This window comes from Vollenhovia emeryi, unplaced genomic scaffold (assembly GCF_000949405.1).
Source record: "Vollenhovia emeryi isolate VEMERY1.0 unplaced genomic scaffold, V.emery_V1.0 DF939136.1, whole genome shotgun sequence".
In the NCBI taxonomy this organism is placed as follows: domain Eukaryota; kingdom Metazoa; phylum Arthropoda; class Insecta; order Hymenoptera; family Formicidae; genus Vollenhovia; species Vollenhovia emeryi.
In genome coordinates, this window is record NW_011967230.1 from 1,939,869 (window position 1) to 1,958,393 (window position 18,525).

An 18,525-nucleotide genomic window follows, 5' to 3' on the forward strand; every position below is an offset into this window, starting at 1 on the left:
TATACACAAGTTTCTCAATTTAATCTCAACTTTAACTTAACATTGTGCCTAACTTGTGCGTCATACGCACACGTATACCACAGTATACATGCAAAAGTATTGTTCACAATTTATGGCGACAACAGCTAATCCAATCTTCTTTGGTATTTTTAGGCCCGGTTTTCCCAACGTCGCTTGACTTTAGTTTTAACTCATTCTTTGTCTCTTTCGGAGGAGACGATTAGAAAGAGACGAGGGATACGAGTTGAAGGTTAAAGTTAAACGACGTTGGAAGAACCGGGCCTTAGTGGCATTTCTTTTTGGCGTAACTGTTGCAAGATAAATCTAACATTCATAAAAGTAACGCTCGGAATATAAAATTTAATATCATCTTCAGGTGTTCTTAGTAGATACTCGTATTTCTGAGAGCTAAGAATAGCAATAATAAGTACACGAATTAGTCCGAAATATACGGGCTAATAGACGAGGAAATTTTATACAATCGTGTTCTACGTCAAGCTCTATTCATGCCACTATTTGCGTGGTGCCAAATCGTCCAATCAAATACAATTATTCCACCTGTCAGTTGTCCCTCCTGCTATCGAGAGAATAATAAAATTATGCCAGAATAACAGATTAACCTTGTTTGGAATATAATCCATTCGTTATGATACAAAAATAATTCTTTTTCCCGTCCCATTTCTACTCTAAAAACATTCTTAGGAGTTTAAAAAGAATTCGCCTTTATCGTTCCTGAGCTCTTTCTCGGATGCAAAAGGAATCTTTTCATTCTCAATACAAATAATCTTTCTTTTCTAATTGCTGGAAAGAAATTCTTTTGAGTTTATTTCGTACAGAATACGCTAATTCATAAAGAATGTTTAAAGATGATTTCTTTTTGAGTTCAACCGTCACCCGTGCCTGTTTTGGCTATTAAACGCTACTTAGTAAAATATTAACAGCAGGAAGATTTTTATTTGTTCTAGCTGACAGAGGGACGTATTTAAGATAATTACAAATTGAACAGAGCGTGACTCGTCGCACGCATGAACATATGGCAAAAAGATATAAGTTATTTGTTATACTAAATACTAACAAGTCTTAATTTTTACCTTATGGAGTGGAACTAATCGCAAACGTAGTCGTTAACGTACTACTACTCGCGCTTTTCCTGACTCTGTAAGGATCGTGTAAAGTCGTCGCGTTGCACGTCGGTTTCTGTTTAGTATCCAATCCCAATCGTCTGCGAAGTGCTTGATACACGCGACTCTTCAGGACGAAGAGAATGAAAATCAGTAGACCTTGAAGGCAATTGAAGACGTCGCTGGTGTAGAAGAACACGTGGTGCCAGCGCTCGTAGTCTAAATATTTTAGCAGGAAGAACGACACCACTTCGCAAATCCAGGACATTCCCATGACGATGAACAGTTTCACGTTCATGATAAATCTATCGGAAAATGATACAACCGTTTTGCGTAAAATAGAATCTCGCGTAAAATAAATGAAACATAAAGATATTAATGAAGAATGTAGATGAAGTAGCGTTCAAGTTTGATGGCAATTCTATTTTAACTATATTTAATTTCTAATATATATTAATATCTAAAATATATTAATTTCTAAAAACTATATTTAATCTCTTGCAGTCGTAATAATAATTTTATTATCACGATTGCAAGAAATTAAATATAGTTAATAAAAGTTAATAAAATTTGTCGCACTACGAAGAAAATCGCAACGTAAAATATTGTTTTTCCCCGATTTTGTATCATGTACGATACCAAAAAAAATTCCAAAAATTCATTGAAAATTAGTAGCAATGAAAAGTTTTTTTTTCCGGTATGTAACTGGAGCGAACTCTATTGGCTGTATTTAAAAAATACGTGGCCGGGCTAACTAACCGACTACTCATAACCGAAGTCAATGTATAAACTGAGCGCGCTTCTGATACGCACGATTTTATTGCATTTCTAGTTTTAGGTTTTAGGTTTAAATAGAGACCGATGTTTCTCGCGTGTTTGTGTGGGCTGCGCTAGAATGACTTCGAGGAAGGGCGCCCCAACGAGACCGATAAAACCGACGTCGAAAGTTCCGAAATGACGTGCTCAAACTTTAGACGCGCTAACCGTAAATTTATTGCCGAAGTATCTTTTTTTTCATTACTATTGCGTCTGACAAAGGAAAACCAAAGAGAAATCGTTGCTCTTGCCGAACTGACGCATAAGCGCTCACCTCTTCCTGTCGGAGCGAAACCGTTTGCTTCTGGGATCCGTGGGGTTCGTAGTTACCCTCTTTATCTCCGCTTTCACCTTATTACAATGCACGGATGTAAGAACGAAGAACACCACGTTGGATATCAGCAGAATCATCACCGGTCCAATGAAGAAGGTCAATTCTCCGTACGATTCCCGTTTTTCTGCAACGTTTGATTAAAATATTAAGAGAGAACATTCGATTAAAATATTTAATATGAAAGTAATAAAATTTGTCACGATAACGTATGTTGATGTACGAAGAAAATTACGGCGTAAAATATTGTCTGCCTCTGATTTTGTGTCACGTAATTCGTTTCGTTAATACTTTTACGAAAATAAATTTTACGCGCTTCATCGTACAAAAGAAATACATATAGTTGGCGCAATTTGTTGACATCGTTACTTTTATAGGGAGAATAGAAATGTTCCCTTTGTAACCATATATTTTCAAATAATTAAATCATATCGTTATTGTTCGGATAACGCTTGTGCTTGGCACTTTTTATTTCACGCGCTTCGTCGTACGACGGAAAAACTGAATTTAAAAACGTACTGCGGTAATAGTCTTTAGACCTCGGTAACTCGACCTTCGCGTGGAATCGCGAGAATTGTTTGTTGAGAATCTTTCTAATATTTGACGGTTATCGAGAGGACACTTTGACGATATAAATGATACTTATTACGCGAGCAATTAGTTTAATTGCATTTTATATACCGAGGGGCAATGATGCCTGAATTTGCTCTAGCACGATCAATACGGCCGCTCGAGAAAGTTTTTAATTATCGGATAATTGCGGCCCGGCGATAGAAAGAAAACTTTACGTTTGCCTTCCCCTCGATACGGAGTCAACTCTGAATGCCAAATGAATTTTCTGGCTGCAATTCATCTTGTACCAATTCTCAACTTCATCTATTTCCAATGTATAAATTATAATAGCAAGGAGGCGCGGGAAGAAAGCAACGCCGCGCCGGGCCCTTCATTACGAGAAGTCGATAGTCTTCCCGAGAACTCCGTCATTAGCGTTTGACATGTTTGCGTTACATCATCTCGGACAACAGTTATCGGTTGTGACTCACGTATAAACCAACAGCTCGTATCGCCAATATCGGGCTGCAGATAATCTGGCAGGATATCCGTGCTGTCGGCAACGATAGCCAGGCCCGACACCAGGAAGGACAGGCCCCAAGCGTATAAACAGTATAGCAGAAATCTTTTCCTATGCTCGCGCGCCTGCGTAATCGTACTGCCGCGCAAAACTCTGCGGAGAAGATTAACTATTATCGTCTTATTTATTAAGATCGACAATTAATGCCTGTGTTCACCAGCGTCGTTTAACTTTAATCTTAAAAGTTCAATTCATGTTTGTCCGAAGTAACAGTTGGCAAGAGACAAAGAATGAATTAAGCTGAGCTGGAAGTTGAGCGACATTGGTAAAACCGGGCCTAAAGGCCTGTGTCCACGATGCTAGAACTTGGTTCAAGTTGGACTAAATTCTAACATCGCGGACACAGGCCTTAAGAAGCTGCGACGCGGCCTATTATACGAGTGCGACGTGATGAGCGATGTATATATAGGTGATTACAATTAAAAATCGTATATTCATAACAAAGAAGAACGTTTTTAGAATATTCGTCGAGAATGTCTTTGGATTATTCGTTCAGAATAATTTTTTAATATTCATCGAGTTTACGTATTGCACATTGTTTATTGTGTAATCCACTTATCTTACGCAAAAGGCAGTGAAACCTGTGATCCTACCGTACATAACCGACACGCTGTATTCGATAGATTATTCTATTCACATTCGAAAAAGATTTATAGTAGTGCCAGTCGAATGTTCCACGAACATAAGATAAACATGTAAGAATGACCTATGGAATATTCCAAATATTCTTGAAGAATATTCATAAAATGTTCATAGGAGTGTCTTGTGCTATCTGGTAATGGTTGCAACACTTTTCTTTTTTAATGAGTCTAGGAACGTGCGTTTAGATTTAGGGTTACTCTCTAAAAGTCAATCAATGGATTATCACTGGAAACAGCGAATAGTCACTGATTTACAGTTACAAGTATACCACTGCACTTTTCAGTAGTGTATTTTTAACTGGAAATCAGTGACTATTCGCTGTCTTCACTGAGATAACTCACTGATTGGCCTTTAGAAAGTACGCTTCAAAATCTTCTTCTCCGAGGAATGTACTCGATGGCCATTTCTGAAACCATTTTGAGCGTTGCCGATCTGTTTCTCGAGTAAAATTCTCTCCAGAGGAAGTGTTTCGCAACGTAAACCTGAATGCGCGTTCCCAAACTCATTAAAAACCGTGTTGCGCCTATTTCGCTCATCACTGCACACGGGAGAACATGTTAATCTAAAAAATGTTGATCTCCATTCCGAGTACGTTTTCTGAAGGCGACGCTTTTAATATTAATCGAACGATGAGCGAATACTAAAATTGACGATGAGGCAAGCGAGTGACACTTAAACGTCACGGACAATCCGACTCATCAGGATGAAGCCGTTCTTAATTCGACGAAGTCCGTCGATTTAGGAGCCGAGCGCGAAATTCCGCGAAAGCCGCATGAATATCACATGATTTACTTTTCGATCCGCGGGGAATGAACGTCGTGAAAAAATACGTGCGGACTCGTGGAATTCCCGATCAAGAGATCGCGCGGCCAGCCAGCATTAAGATACATCGTCGCCGCGACGTGTGAGAATCTATTTTCTCCGTATATTTACAAATCTCTCTCTCTCAGCTAGAATAGCGCCTTGAACACACAAACGTTCGTAACCGGCGAGAAACGACAGACGAGATACGTCCAGCTCGGAACAATCGTCGGGTCGCCCTTGGACAGGGCGCAATACGTCCTCAAGTTGTCTTTCTTTAATAACACGTTCGCGGGGGTTTTATTCCCGATAGGATTAATTTCTTCGAGATATCGCCGTTGGTCCTTCCAGTGACTTGCGACGTTGATTCGCTAAAAAAAAAGTCGAATTAAAAAATATTCCGCGAAAGGTCATTTCTCCTTCTGGAATTTACGGATTCCTCGACTGAAACTGCCCGTGAGCCGCACGCTTTCCCGCGAGCTACGCGTGTCGTGTCGGCGCTATATAAAACGCGTTGAGTCATTTCGGTGTTCACTGTTTGGCAGGGTATATTTTTTTACGCGCCGGTGTACGTAGAACACAATGAATTCGCGAAGAGGCGTTCATGGGCGTTCGCAACCACGTCGGAGGGTTAATGAGAAGTCGGCGAGGCATTCTACGGAAGGGCCTGGGCAGAATGGCCGTCTTATATCTTGAGAGTACAAGACAGCCCATTCTGCTCAGGCCCGAAGGTCGACCGGGGCAATCGAGATAAGTATCGGATAAATAAGGCGGTGCAATTCCGCGCGGTGGCAAGCCTCGTAAAAATTATCAGACAGGTTCCGACTTCGTTCAGCAGTCATTGAGGAGAGATGACTATTGATTTTCCGTCTAGGAGAACTTATCGCGCTGCCTCATTTACCCAATGTCCTCGATTGTCCCGCTTGACCCGATCGCGTGATCGGATGTACGACTTACCCGAAGGTCCACCATATGTCGAAGCACATGACGTTGAGCCAGGAAAACGACGATAGAAAGGAAAAAAGCGTGATGTAAGCTGGACAAACAATTTTTTTCGTTTCCTTAACGTCGCTCGTTACACAGGAAAGTCCTCTATTATGAGATAAATTTCTAATATAAGACCGCGGGCTTTCAACGCCCATATATTCAATTACAAATCCTTTTTTTTTGCAACGATTACACGATCTAACAATGAATTTTCCATTAAACAGATTTCGCTCCAAGGGCAATAATAAATTCACGGTGGAATCAACTGATGATGCCTATTAATGTCAAAGCCCGTGTCCACGATGCTTGGTCCAGTGGCTTTTATGGAATAGCCGCAAGTTGATTGGCTGCACATTTCTCAAAACTAAAACTTGGACCAAGATCGTGGACCCAAGCCTTACCAGAAACCCCGCTGCCCCGCATTAGGATCCTATCTCATAACAGGGGACTTTCCTCTATCCCTCAGTACGTTCGCGCGCGTACACACCTACAGCCTTGCACGTTGTCGTGCCTTGTCCCTCAAACGAGACACTGGGCGTGATCCAAGTGATGACGGGCAGGCAGATGAAGGCCAGAAGGAGGCTGCTCACGTGGCACATGAGCGTTTTACCGTGAAGATTCTGCAGACTCGGCAGGCACACGTACACCAGCAGAGTCATCAATAGGAAAGCGCAGCTGGTGATCTGCAGGGCGGTGTTCATCCGAAACCTGTCGGCGCCACGCGAGAAATGCATTTTCGTCTTTCGCGGTGCGCGACACGTTCGTCCGACGCTAGGCAAGTTCGACCCGTCCGACGTTATTTTCATCAATTTCACAGACATTGATAAATACGCTTCTCTTTGCGCCGCGTTATACAACTGAAACGCTTACAGCCCGCCCTCTCCCCCACCCCCACCCCCACCCCAAGTGCCGGGCATCGTCTATTGTGCGGTGCGCCGGAATGCTACGTTTGTTTGACTTCGCCAAGTTTAAACAAATCAAGCCTGCCGAGTTTCGCCAAATTTGACAGAATTTGCGGCTGGAGAGACGGAGAGCCTGAACGCATGGAAATGCTCCAGCGCTGTGCATCAATAGAAGTCTAATGTAACGCGTTCGGTACTTTAATTCCTGGAAGCTCGATACGAACTCGTGCTCGGAAACAACCGAGCTTGCCCGATATATCAAAGCAATTCGGAAATACTCGACGTGATATTTCTGCTCGGTCATACTTCCCGAGACAACGTGTGGTTAGAAGTGAAACTGATCGCGAGCAGAGACTGGTAAATATATCTGAAAATAAGTATTAAACAGCTGTCGAATAGTAGAGAAGGGTCTCCTATGAGATAGGATCGCCTTGTATAAGATAGTAGGTTTCTGCTGTATTAATAAGCATCATCTGTTGGCTCCGTCATGTATTTATTGTTCTTGAAATGAAATCTGTTTAGTGAAAAATGCACTAACCGTGTAATCGTTGCGAAAAGAAGATTTGCGATTAGAATTGGACGGTGAAAACCTGCTATCTCATATTAGAAGCCTGTGTCATAGTAGGGGACTTTCCTTTATATTTTACAATTGAAGAACGTACCCAGTGAGAAATGATTCGTGAAAGCGACGTCGAATCGACGTCGACACTGTCAGATTGACGTCGATTCGACATCGTTTCGACATCGGATCGACGAGTCATTTCTCGCCGGGTAGGAATGGTGTGTACCTCGATAGTTGCTTTATCGACGGGTCCTCGAAACATATGAACAGGCTGAAGTTATGATCGAATTCCGTCATGTTGTAAAAGATGTCCATGCAGTAGTTGTTCTGGTCGTAGAGCACATATTTCTCGACGAAGACACGTCCTTCTGACGTCAGTAGCCATTCTTCTTCCCTCGGATCCGTGGGGTACATGCCGTATTTACACGGCTTCCCAATCAAGACTCCATAGTCTAAGCAATCAAAGGGGAAGTCTATTAACTCCGTTTCTCCGTGCGTAGGATTCCCGTCGACAACTCGTTACAATTGTTATCGATTACGTCAGTGGATTTTAAATAAAGAGTTTAAATTTCTTCCTTGGTAAGCAGTCCAGCAAACGCCGACCACCAGTTACGTGACATCAACATAATAATTTCCCGCTCAACAATATATAACTGTTGTGTACAACGCATGTTACATTGCAATTATATCGTTGAGTGGGAAATTGTAATATTGACGTTATGCAACTGTTGGTTGGCGCTAGCTGCGAGTACGAGCGTTTAAATCTCATCAAAAAGAACCTCTGGTCGTGTCGAAGGCGGACGATCTCGTTTGATTTACGGCGTTCGCCAGGGCCATGTGAAACTCTATCAGTTGATCGGGTACGGCGAGTTTATTACATCCCTGGGCGTAAAAGAACTCATTTTCGGCGCAGCATTTTCTGATGCAGGCGTTCACGTCGCAGAATTTCGGATCTCTGCAGACGCGCGCTACCAGTGTTCGATCCGATGCAGAATCCGGCGTCGTGTCGAGACAAGCGTAATCCTCGGTAACCGAAAGTTCCTCTTTGACGGCGAAACTATTCTTGAATGCTGGAACCATCACCTGTCGAGTCATTTCATTCGTCTAACGTCGTTTCAATTTATATTATCCAAAGGAAAGTATCGCCTTTGTAAACTACAATATTTTATAGGATATGAGACGCTTATAAAATTTTAATTTAAAACATATTATTATATAACCAACGGTACAATGTTTGTCACATCTGTTCTGTGGCATACGTAAACATAGATGAATTGACAAATACATCTCAAGATTTTCAGAAAGTTTATCACATCTCAGTTAATTAACGTCAAATGTATGAAGAAAGGATAATCAACTAATTTCCAGTGAATTATGTTTTAATGTAGAGATGTAATTTATAATCAACTTTTCAAATCAAAAATTAATCTTATTTCTGCTTGCCCATTAATTTCAATTTCACTTATTTTAATTATTTACTGTTTACCGCCACTTGATAAGTTTAAATTCTTAAGATACTCGAGATAATAGTTCATGAAGGGACACGTAGCCGTAAGAGGCTTGGAAATCACCTTGGAAGTTTTACAATAGTTTCGCCTTGCTCACCGAATATGTACTGTTCCGTAGGAAGACGTCGTTTTCGTCAATCTCGTAGTCGACGATCGGTCCTTTGCACGCGGGTGGGCCTTCGTTAGCTACCACCACAAGATCCGCGTCGGCCGATTCATTTCTTAATCTCAAAAATGCTACGAGGCTCTCCGATTCGCTTAACCGGGACACGCAAGCTTTCGTGCGACTGTCGAATATTGCGTCGCGAGGGCAACATTTTCTGACGTGTGTGAGCTGCAGAAAGGATGTGTCGATCCCTTTCACTCGTCGATCTTTGTTCGATCCACAATGAACGACTATTACGGCGCTCTCTCCGTTTATTTGATCGTAAAGTATCTCGAGGCAGGCTGGCACCTACAAACAGTTTATCAAAGTGATAAACAGGGACTATTCTTTTTTTAACGATGCTATACTTAAACTTGCTTGTTTGACATAATCGATTATATAATTGAGACAGTGTACTTCGATTGTGTTGCGCGACGATAATAATTCCCATAAAAATACCACCGAGAAAACAACTGTGTATTGTTTTCTTTCTAAATAATGTACGAGTATGTACAAGCTTCTACTCTCATTTCCCCGTCTACTTGTGAAGAAAACTGAACGTTCAACACGAAATCTTTTTATCACCCAAGTTTCTATTTTCAAAAAATTAAAATTTCTATAAATTTCGAAAATGTGTTTCTATTTATACATTTACGGTCGTGGGTTCTATATTTAGGCGAGCGTGGCGCAGAGAAATGCTTACTAAACAAATGAACGAAAAGATCCGTGTTCAAATCCACGGACACCACTGATCTTTTCGGAATTTCCCGAAGGGAAGTGGCAACCACCGAGAGTACCCTGCCACATATACCCCTTTTAGGGGTACATTCCTCCAGATTGGAGGTTTCCTTCGGCAAAATTAGTAGCCTACCGAAGATGAAGTAAAACCAAATGCTCGAAGTACCCGAACGAACTGGATAAAACAGTCTTTTAAGCCTAATACGCGAGGAAGAAAAGAAGAAGAAAGTCTATATATATATACATATATATATATCTCTCTCTCTCTATTTATACATATATTTACAGTCATCGTTTTTATTACAGTTTAGAGCCTTGGGGAGAAATACGACACACCCAAATATAATTGAGCAAATTAAAGGAGCGGTTAGCATTGGAGACAGGGAGTGGTTATTCGATATGAAATGAGATTGAAAATTAGCGAAACGAAAAGAATGAGCGTAATTTGTATAATTAAATTAAACGTATTACTTAATTATAAAAGACCGTATTTTCTGTTTCCCCATAACTTTATAGATTCTGTTAGAAAAGTAGCGTTTTTCTTTTTACTTCTTTATTAATGATACTTTTCGCTAAGCACCGAGGTATCGCAGTCCTTTAACGATATAAATGAAGAAGATCAAGGGAAAAATTAAAGACAAATGAGAAGTGCAACTTTATTAAAAAGTATTTAAAAAGATTGCATTTTATTAAGTTTTCTATCACGCTCATACGAAAACAGAAAAGTATAAGGAAAACTAGTGAAACAAACAGGAGGTGTACGTACTAACAATAAGTATATATTATGAAATAGATAAACAATGACGTGACAAACGTTTCGACGTGAAGCAAGGTCATCCTCAATGCGCGAGGGAACGATAAATTATATAAAGTGATTGGACATTACATCATAAAAATTAAAACGCAGACATAAAGTTTTATATCCCGCAAATAGAACTGTTAGTATAAATCGATGAACTCTTTTCTACTGTATTCCAATGTTGAATTGAGAGTAGTGCTTCCGGTTTTTACGGTTAAACTGATTACGAAAAACATAGATTGAAAACAGACAATTCCTAATGGAGACAGAACTAATCGCGTGTACGTCAGTCAGTTATAAAATTAAAAAGGTTCTAGCACAAATTTCTACCATAAATTTTTACCGTGTCCCCGTTAGAAAGCGCTTCTCCATTTCCTTACCGAAGAGATTCGATTTCTATCTCGTCGAGTAACCAAAGCGTCGCGGTTAAAGGTAGAGAAGATTAATTCAATCGTCACAATTTACCTCTAAGAAATTGTTGGGATCGAGATCGCTTAGCAGCGTCGTCATAAGATCCTCGGGTTCGTCGCACCGAGGAATCCCTTGGAACCCCGCGGTGGTGTTCCATTGGTGAACGTAAAGCTCCATTATGCTCCTCGGTTTTGACACGCATTCCACGGTAGAATAGCCGGAGAAGATCTCCCCTGGCGGGCAACATTTCGCCAGGTGCGATTCCGACGACACTCTCGTCGAGAGTAACACCAGGCCGAGCAAGGCAAACCTTGTTGCGGACATGGCGGCATAAAAATGCAATTACTCCTTCATCCAACGCAAACGAGCTCTTCCTATTATTACCCCTTCTCCGAACATCGCTCAATGCTATGTCAAATTGCTACTCCCCGATTGTTACTTCCGTTATCTTGTAGCTTCGTTTCGAAAAAGTTGCACCTCTAGAGTATGTTTTATTTATTACGTGCGCTTTCCCTCTTATATATATTTTTTTTATTTATTTCAGTTTCTGTAGAAACATAATTCACGTGTCACCGATTAAAACACGCGCGTTGCAATCGTCGGTCTCTTCGTTCCTTCTTCGGAAAGAACCTCTTCAGACTCTCCTCTCTTCTCGCAGATTATTTTAAATCGTAGTTAAGCCAGTTCCTTTAAGTACGCGTTTGAAATCCGTCTCTTATGAAGATTTGTAAGTTTTACTACGCGGCTAAATTAATACCTCGCTTGTATGTATGCGATTCCGCTTCTTTCGACTCGTGTCTCGACTCTCCTTTTGTCTTAAATTGCGTTTACGTCGGCTGATTCGAATTCGGACAGTTGGCGTCCACGTGAACGCTATTAAACACGCGGGTAGAACGGAAACAGTTGCTATCCGTTTAATGACAGCTTGAATTATTGTCGTTCTATTTAAATCGTTCTGCGCCGGGATTAACGCCGCATTTTTTTTAAGTGGGATTATACAATGTCCAATATCAAATTATAATTGTCCTAATGCGCGATTTGAACTTTGTAAACCAGGACCTTCCAGATTTATTTGTTCTTTTCAAAGTGAAGAGATCGTTTTTAAATATTTATAAATAATAGCACTCCTCATCGACCGAACATTGCTGCGCACTTCTCTCTCTTCTTACGCTTGCTTCCTTCGTCCGCAGAAAATCTACAGACAAAAATCTATTTAATGTGTCGCAGTGGAAAAAAAACCCCAGGCAGTTTATTAACCAAGTCACTTATTCACTTTTAGCGTTCGTTTGAAAAATCGCAATCTCTCTCGCCAGACTGTCTCTTCAGCCGCCGATCATTTTGTCTTCCACGAGTGAAGTTAGACGGCAAGTCGCTCGCTCACTTCTTTCTTCCGTGCGCTCGACCGAACTATCGTGTTGTCTTTGTAAATAATCAAGGACACTTCCGGTCGGTCGATCTTACAGCTCTGCCCCGTTCGCTATCGTAACATGATTATCTCCCTTCGGCATTTCGTACTTCGCACGGTTTCGCGCGAGGCCCGTGCGGCGAACGCGAACGCGCGGCTGGGACTGTCGTTCCACACGCGCTCCTCGGCGCGACGCGACCGACCAGATCAGAGGGAAAAAGCGAAACGAGAGCTGTAACGCCTCGACATAACACCGGATGCACCGAGAAACGCCCGCGCGAAGAAGACGCCACTTCCACGAGCGATCTCTTATCTTCCTCTTATCCTCTCTTCCCCTCTCTCTCTCTCTCTCTTTATTCCCTCTCCTTTCGGTTATCCCGTTCATTTACTCACTCATTCACTCATACATACACAGCCTCCCTCCACTTCCGCTTCTTTTTTTCTCTACGGTACCCTACTACTACTATTTCTCTTTTTTTTCAGAATTCCTCAGATTCCTCGAGTTTCCACTTGTCGTCTGTCTACTTAGTGTTCCCTCGGAAAGATCTTAGACCATTATAGCCTAAGAGATTTCCTGAGATTTTATCGTATTATAAAACGACGTTGTCTTGATCGACAAAATGCTTCTCTTCTTTGTTCCGCCGTGAAATATTTGTGACATCTTCAATAATTGTTGTTATTAATTTCGAGATTCTTTTACCGACGAGTTATCGTTTCTTTCTTGTCAGACAGGTATAATAAATAAATAACAACGTTGTTCCAATGTGTCTAAAACGTAGCGTGCTCAACATTTAAAAAATTCGTAACAATGAATAAGAAAAAATTTAGAAGATTCAAAACCGCTTAAACTCAATTATTAAACAAACTACCTTCCCAATAAATCTGCTAAATAAAGTATCGATAACGAAAATATGATAATTAAGAAGAAAAGTTTTAAAAATTGAAACTGTTAAAAATTCTCATTGTTAAACAAATTATCTTTCCGCTATATTTTTTGCTAAATAAAGTATCGATAATAAAGATAATTAAATTCTTAATATGAGACAGAAATGAATTTAATATTATAGAAATTTACTCTAATTTATTTATTTATTTCTAATATTTCGTAAAGAATTAAATTAATTAAATTATTGTTAACTAAAAGATTTAAAATAAATAAAAAGCAACCGAGAGAAAATTAAAAATCTCTTGAATCTCTTTCAATTCCTAATTCGAGCATAATATATTCACAATTCCATGCAATAAAAATTCGTCTAACAATATTTTTGCTTTTTACATTTTAATAAACACACAAAATAAATTAATATTTTACAATATAAATAAATATAAATATTTTTAGTAAATATAGTTTATAGCAAAGTCACATTCCCCGGTAAAAAGTTTGAGAAATTAATATAACTATTCCACTGTTTATAGATGACTTCAACCAAACTATGATTAAAATCAGCGATTATAACTTCTCAGCAAACATATGATATTTTCATCAACATAGAATTACTTTTATTAAATTTTTACAAAAATTATTAGATACTGCTGAGAACGTAACCTTAATGATGCAAACTTTATAATTATACCGCTTATTACTTGAATCAGTAGTTGGACAGCCTTTTCCAATGTTCACGTAACGCATGTGTCACGCACGGACAAAAATCTCATTAAGATCGCTCCTGCACGAAGGAGCGGTTAGTATGGGTGCTTTGGTGGGGCTCCTTTGATTTTTATAAATTCATAAGACTTTTTTTAATAAAAAAATATAACTTAATGCATAATTGATCAGATGCATCGATATGCTAGGTTATACAGGGTGTCTCATTTTAAATGATCCACGCAAATATCTCCAAATGTGATATAAACGTGATAAACGTGATAAACGTGAAATATCTTCACGTGACCTTTAAATGACTATCCAAGGTCAAGTCAATCTCACACCACCTTATGTCCCCCTTCGAACCAAACAACTTTTGTTTGAAACGTTTTTCTGTATCTTTCATAGTTTTGGAGATATTTGCGTGGATTATTTAAAATGAGACAACCTGTATATGCACATTTCAAAACATATTGAAAAATATGTGATATTGTCACGTCTCAAAGAGCTATCAAATTTCCTCAAAACATTATATTATATCTTTTAATTTTACTAATAAGCTTGCAGAGATAGGTGACCTCATATACTCAACAGCAGATTTGAATCCTTGCGACATTTATTATGTTACATCCCGAGTAAGCCTTCTCCTCTTTCATATATATATGCATATCTCTCACTCGGTAGCCCTAAATAAATCGTGCATTATCGCTCCTAAGATATAGGAAATACGTATGACTCACAGACAAGAAGAAACTTTCCATTAGCTGTTAAAAAATAAAAATTCCTCTTTCACCAAACCAATATGCGTATAGATTTATAACAATAGCATAAGATAAAAACTCTCCTCTAATGCGAAACAAATATTACTTGTTTTTCTCTTCCTTTTCCACCTCTTTTGCAGTGTTTAATAAAATATTTTATATCTACGAATCTAGAAAAGATAGAACTACGGTTAAAAAACAGAGATACTTCGCTTCGTATAAGGATAAAAATAATTAAGAGAAACGAACGGAAAGTTTATCAGAAATATATTATTTAAACTTTTTAACTTTGAAGGCAAGATTCGATAGAGTCGGGAGTAGGGATAACGCGGATCTTTGTCCCCTACTACTGTCTTAAATAAACAAAACGAACATAGATCCTTCCCATATCTAAACCTACCGATTGGCCCTTAAAGACACTCCCACATCTACTCTTAGGATATATAAAGAGCTCCCCCGAGCTCGTAGTTCAGTTCAGAAAGTGAATTCAGAAAATCAGTCAGTCAGAGAATCAGTTAGCCAGAGAATCAGTTAGCCAGTTAAGCAGTTAGCCAGAGAATCAAGCCTCGACCATACTGTTAGGTACTTAGGCTCGTACCTCAGTTCGCACTAGCTCCATTTTATATTCGTTTCAATAAATACCTTTTGTATAAAATACTACTGAAATTCGAATCTCACTCGCCTGCTTCGACTTAAATAATACTTATACCGAGGAACTGTTATGATTGTCGCTGCCAATAGCGTGGCCCCGTCCCGAAAAATAACAATTCCTTTGGTTTTTTCTTTAAATAATAAACTCCTTTGATGCCTACAAAAGGTGGATTTCGACAGCGGGAGAAGAGATTGAAATTTCAAATCAAAACGGCTATTAATTCTTACCAAGAATTCTTACAATTCTTTTCCCTTTTACGAAAGACTATCGCAATTATTACATCAGACACAAGGCAACCTTGTACTGGCAACGCAACATACATCCTCAACATATTCCTATACTTCCCTCAAAGAAATAGAAATCAATCTCAAATTTCTTAAATACAAGGCCTTTTCTAAGGGGGATCCACGTAGATTTGCGTATTAACTTCATCTATTTGCGTATTAACGTCATCTATTTGGAATCGGATTCTCCGTAGAACTTCCTGTCAACCATCCAATCCTCCCTCCTTCTAATATTCCATAAAATTTCACATAATTAATCTCCGTTCCAGGGTAAATTGATTCAATGCATTGACCTAAAAAGGGGAATTTTTATGACGTATAAACGTAACAGTTAAGATCTACTTTTTCTATAAAATAATATTAACTTTCAGACTCCACTTTCAAATATTATAATTTCCTGCTTAACAATGTAAATGTAATATAACGGGTGTTATATTACATTTATCTTGTTGAGTAGGACATTATAATATTGATGTCACGTAACTGTTACTTGATGTTTACTGGAATGTTAAAAGATACAGCTTTAATATTTTTCTTTATTTTACTTTATCGGCGACCGGGTCTGAAATTTTGCGTACTGACGGATAAACTTTACAACTACAATATACTTAAATTTCAATTTTTTTCTACTTTTGGTCGGTTTATGTAGGAGCCACCTTAAACATTTATTTCGAATCGAACAAGAAACAAAGAAATGCTAGACTGCATCTGGCACACGTGCAGCTTATCAGCCTACTCGAATTCCTATATGACCCAACCATCGGCCGATGTCATCAGGACATAAACACTTGTAACACAACCCTCCTACTAGGATAAGTCCCAAATGGAGAAAAACTCCGGCAGGAGAGACTCTTGGCATTTTGGGTACAAATATAAGCGCTTAAAACGCCGTCGATAGTCTCACTTTTGGGCTCGTTATCTTAGTTTCAGTCTATCGTCATTCTTTTAGTTACTCTTTTCGAATCAGTTGACGGCCCGACACTTAGAAAATTCTCGACACTTAGAAAATGTCCAATATTTAGAAAATATCCGACACGTTACTACGGTGAATTCCGAGCTATTCTTGCGCGATATAGTAACAACGACTGGGCTCTAGACTCGTTTTAACTTGACAACCTAATAAAGGTGATTTCTATTGTATTTCCTTCAAACTTTGAGAACTGAAATCTAACTAATGCCGCGCAAATTAATTGTAAAAGAAAAACCACTCCTAAATACACATCGAGTGGGATTCTTCTCTGAAGGTAGATTTGCGAGAGTTCGCTGACAGTAGCGTAGCGAGGTCCCGCGCTGCTAGGAAACGTAGCGACTCCAGTCTCAGGAAGGTTGATTTCAACTCAGTTTCGCGAAGGAAAAAGACGGCAAACGTGTATAAATCAAACGAGTTAAATTTCAGATCAAACAGGCAATTAGTTTTTATAAAGATTCTTTCCACCTGTTTCTGAAACTCCGCAATTTAGAATCCAAAATCGTAGCTAAAGAAAACCAACCCTTGCCTGAATACAAACTCCCGTCGACTTTGAAATAAATGATCCCAATTACACTCAATTAAATCGGGACGATCCTCGTTACGCAGTTTACCAAATTCGCTAGCTTGTCGGTACGGACTAAATCTTACATTCACACAAGTGACACACAACTCGAGTCCAAGTCCGCGATAAAATACTTACTCAGCGAGAAATAACATCGAAACGACATCGACGAATCATTTCTCACTGGGTAAAAATGTGTTGACCGAAAATTTTCAGCGATGGCAGTGAATTTTAAAACAGCATAGTTAAGCCCGGTCTACAATGAGTTATTAGTCGTTAGTCAGAAGTCGGAACTATCTGCTGATCCTTTTCCTTTCTGGGTGGAAGAAAAAGGACATATAGTTCTGACCTTTTCATTGTAGACCGAGCCTTATACTGTGATCTTAATAGGAATGTTTCCTGTGATTCCTGGCGAAAATAACAAGCTTTATAAAGCGTCGATAACCGTTGAATGAAGGTTTTTTAAAAATTCATACGCTTTCAAACTTTATGAGAATGCTTACACAACGCCGTTGTGTTTTGAGCGCTTTCAGAACGCTTATAAAATGCTGTATATAACGTTTCATAAAAGTTCTACAACGCTAAGTTCAAAAATGCTATATACAAAAGTCTTCTAAACGCCGCAGCGTTGCAATTTTCGCTCTACAAATTCTCTATTGACCGTTTCTAAACTCTCAACGAACTCCAGCAGACGCTCACGTAAACGCTATACAAACACTTGTGAAACTTTTTATTTTTGCCAGGGATAGGTCGACTTGCTTTTACAGCCTCGTCACAGTTACCTCTTCTTTTTTTCCTTCCTTCTGTGATCTTCCGAGCCTAGAACTAGACCGATGCCCGTCATGGCTAACTAATAGTGATGCAATAGCTGATACAACTCTCGGATATAAACCATTTCTTTTCGTTCGAACCGTTTGGCGTCCTAAACCGAACTTCGCCTCACGAATACGACTGTAAATTTTTCACGCGCAATGAGTTGGAGACTTCGATTCACCTTACGCTTTAATATTTCGTAGCGTTCCCCTTTTCCTGCCTTGTACAAAGAAGGAGAAGCAAAGCGCTTCGAAGATTTGCAGCATCGAGTGAACCGTAGCCTCGTGTTAATTATTTTAAATATTCCGTATTAATAAACTTTTGACTACAGTCGCGTTTTCCGCCCTCGTCCACGCCGCACGCGCGGCGACTTTCATCTCAGTGCAGTAGACTTGTAGCGAATTTGCATTAGTGCACACCGATTGCGAGTGCACTAAGGCTTGTTTACAGCCAATTCTTATTAAAGAATCGTCTTAAGTATCTCTTGAAATATTTCTCAGCCAGTAAAAAATGATCTGTACATCTATACGGATCATTTTTTGGCTAAATACTTTTTGAACACGTACTTGTAAGATAAAGTGAAATATAGATAATTAAC

The 18,525-nt window shown here is 39.4% G+C and overlaps 2 protein-coding genes across 3 annotated transcripts in view; one reads left to right on the forward strand and one right to left on the reverse strand.

Moving 5' to 3' along the window:
• Positions 1–12,797, reverse strand: LOC105567626 (G-protein coupled receptor Mth2). Of its 2 annotated transcripts, XM_012022626.1 has the most exons (10): positions 12,169–12,797; positions 10,950–12,090; positions 8,900–9,256; positions 8,074–8,377; positions 7,521–7,746; positions 6,318–6,538; positions 5,801–5,879; positions 3,312–3,493; positions 2,212–2,395; positions 1–1,426 (listed from the first exon to the last, which is right to left on the reverse strand). In XM_012022626.1, the coding sequence occupies exons 2-10, from the start codon at positions 11,217–11,219 to the stop codon at positions 1,093–1,095; spliced, it is 2,157 nt and encodes a 718-aa protein (XP_011878016.1). In that variant the 5' UTR covers positions 11,220–12,090; positions 12,169–12,797; the 3' UTR covers positions 1–1,092. The 2 variants fall into 2 exon arrangements, with proteins under 2 accessions (XP_011878016.1, XP_011878015.1); XM_012022625.1 differs by having other exon boundaries at positions 10,950–12,797.
• LOC105567625 overlaps positions 6,989–18,525 on the forward strand; it is a 22,107-nt gene continuing 10,570 nt past the window's right edge. Inside the window, exon 1 of the mRNA XM_012022624.1 lies at positions 6,989–7,089. The gene's annotated coding sequence lies outside the window, so the exon portion shown is untranslated. The remainder of the gene's footprint in view (positions 7,090–18,525) is intronic.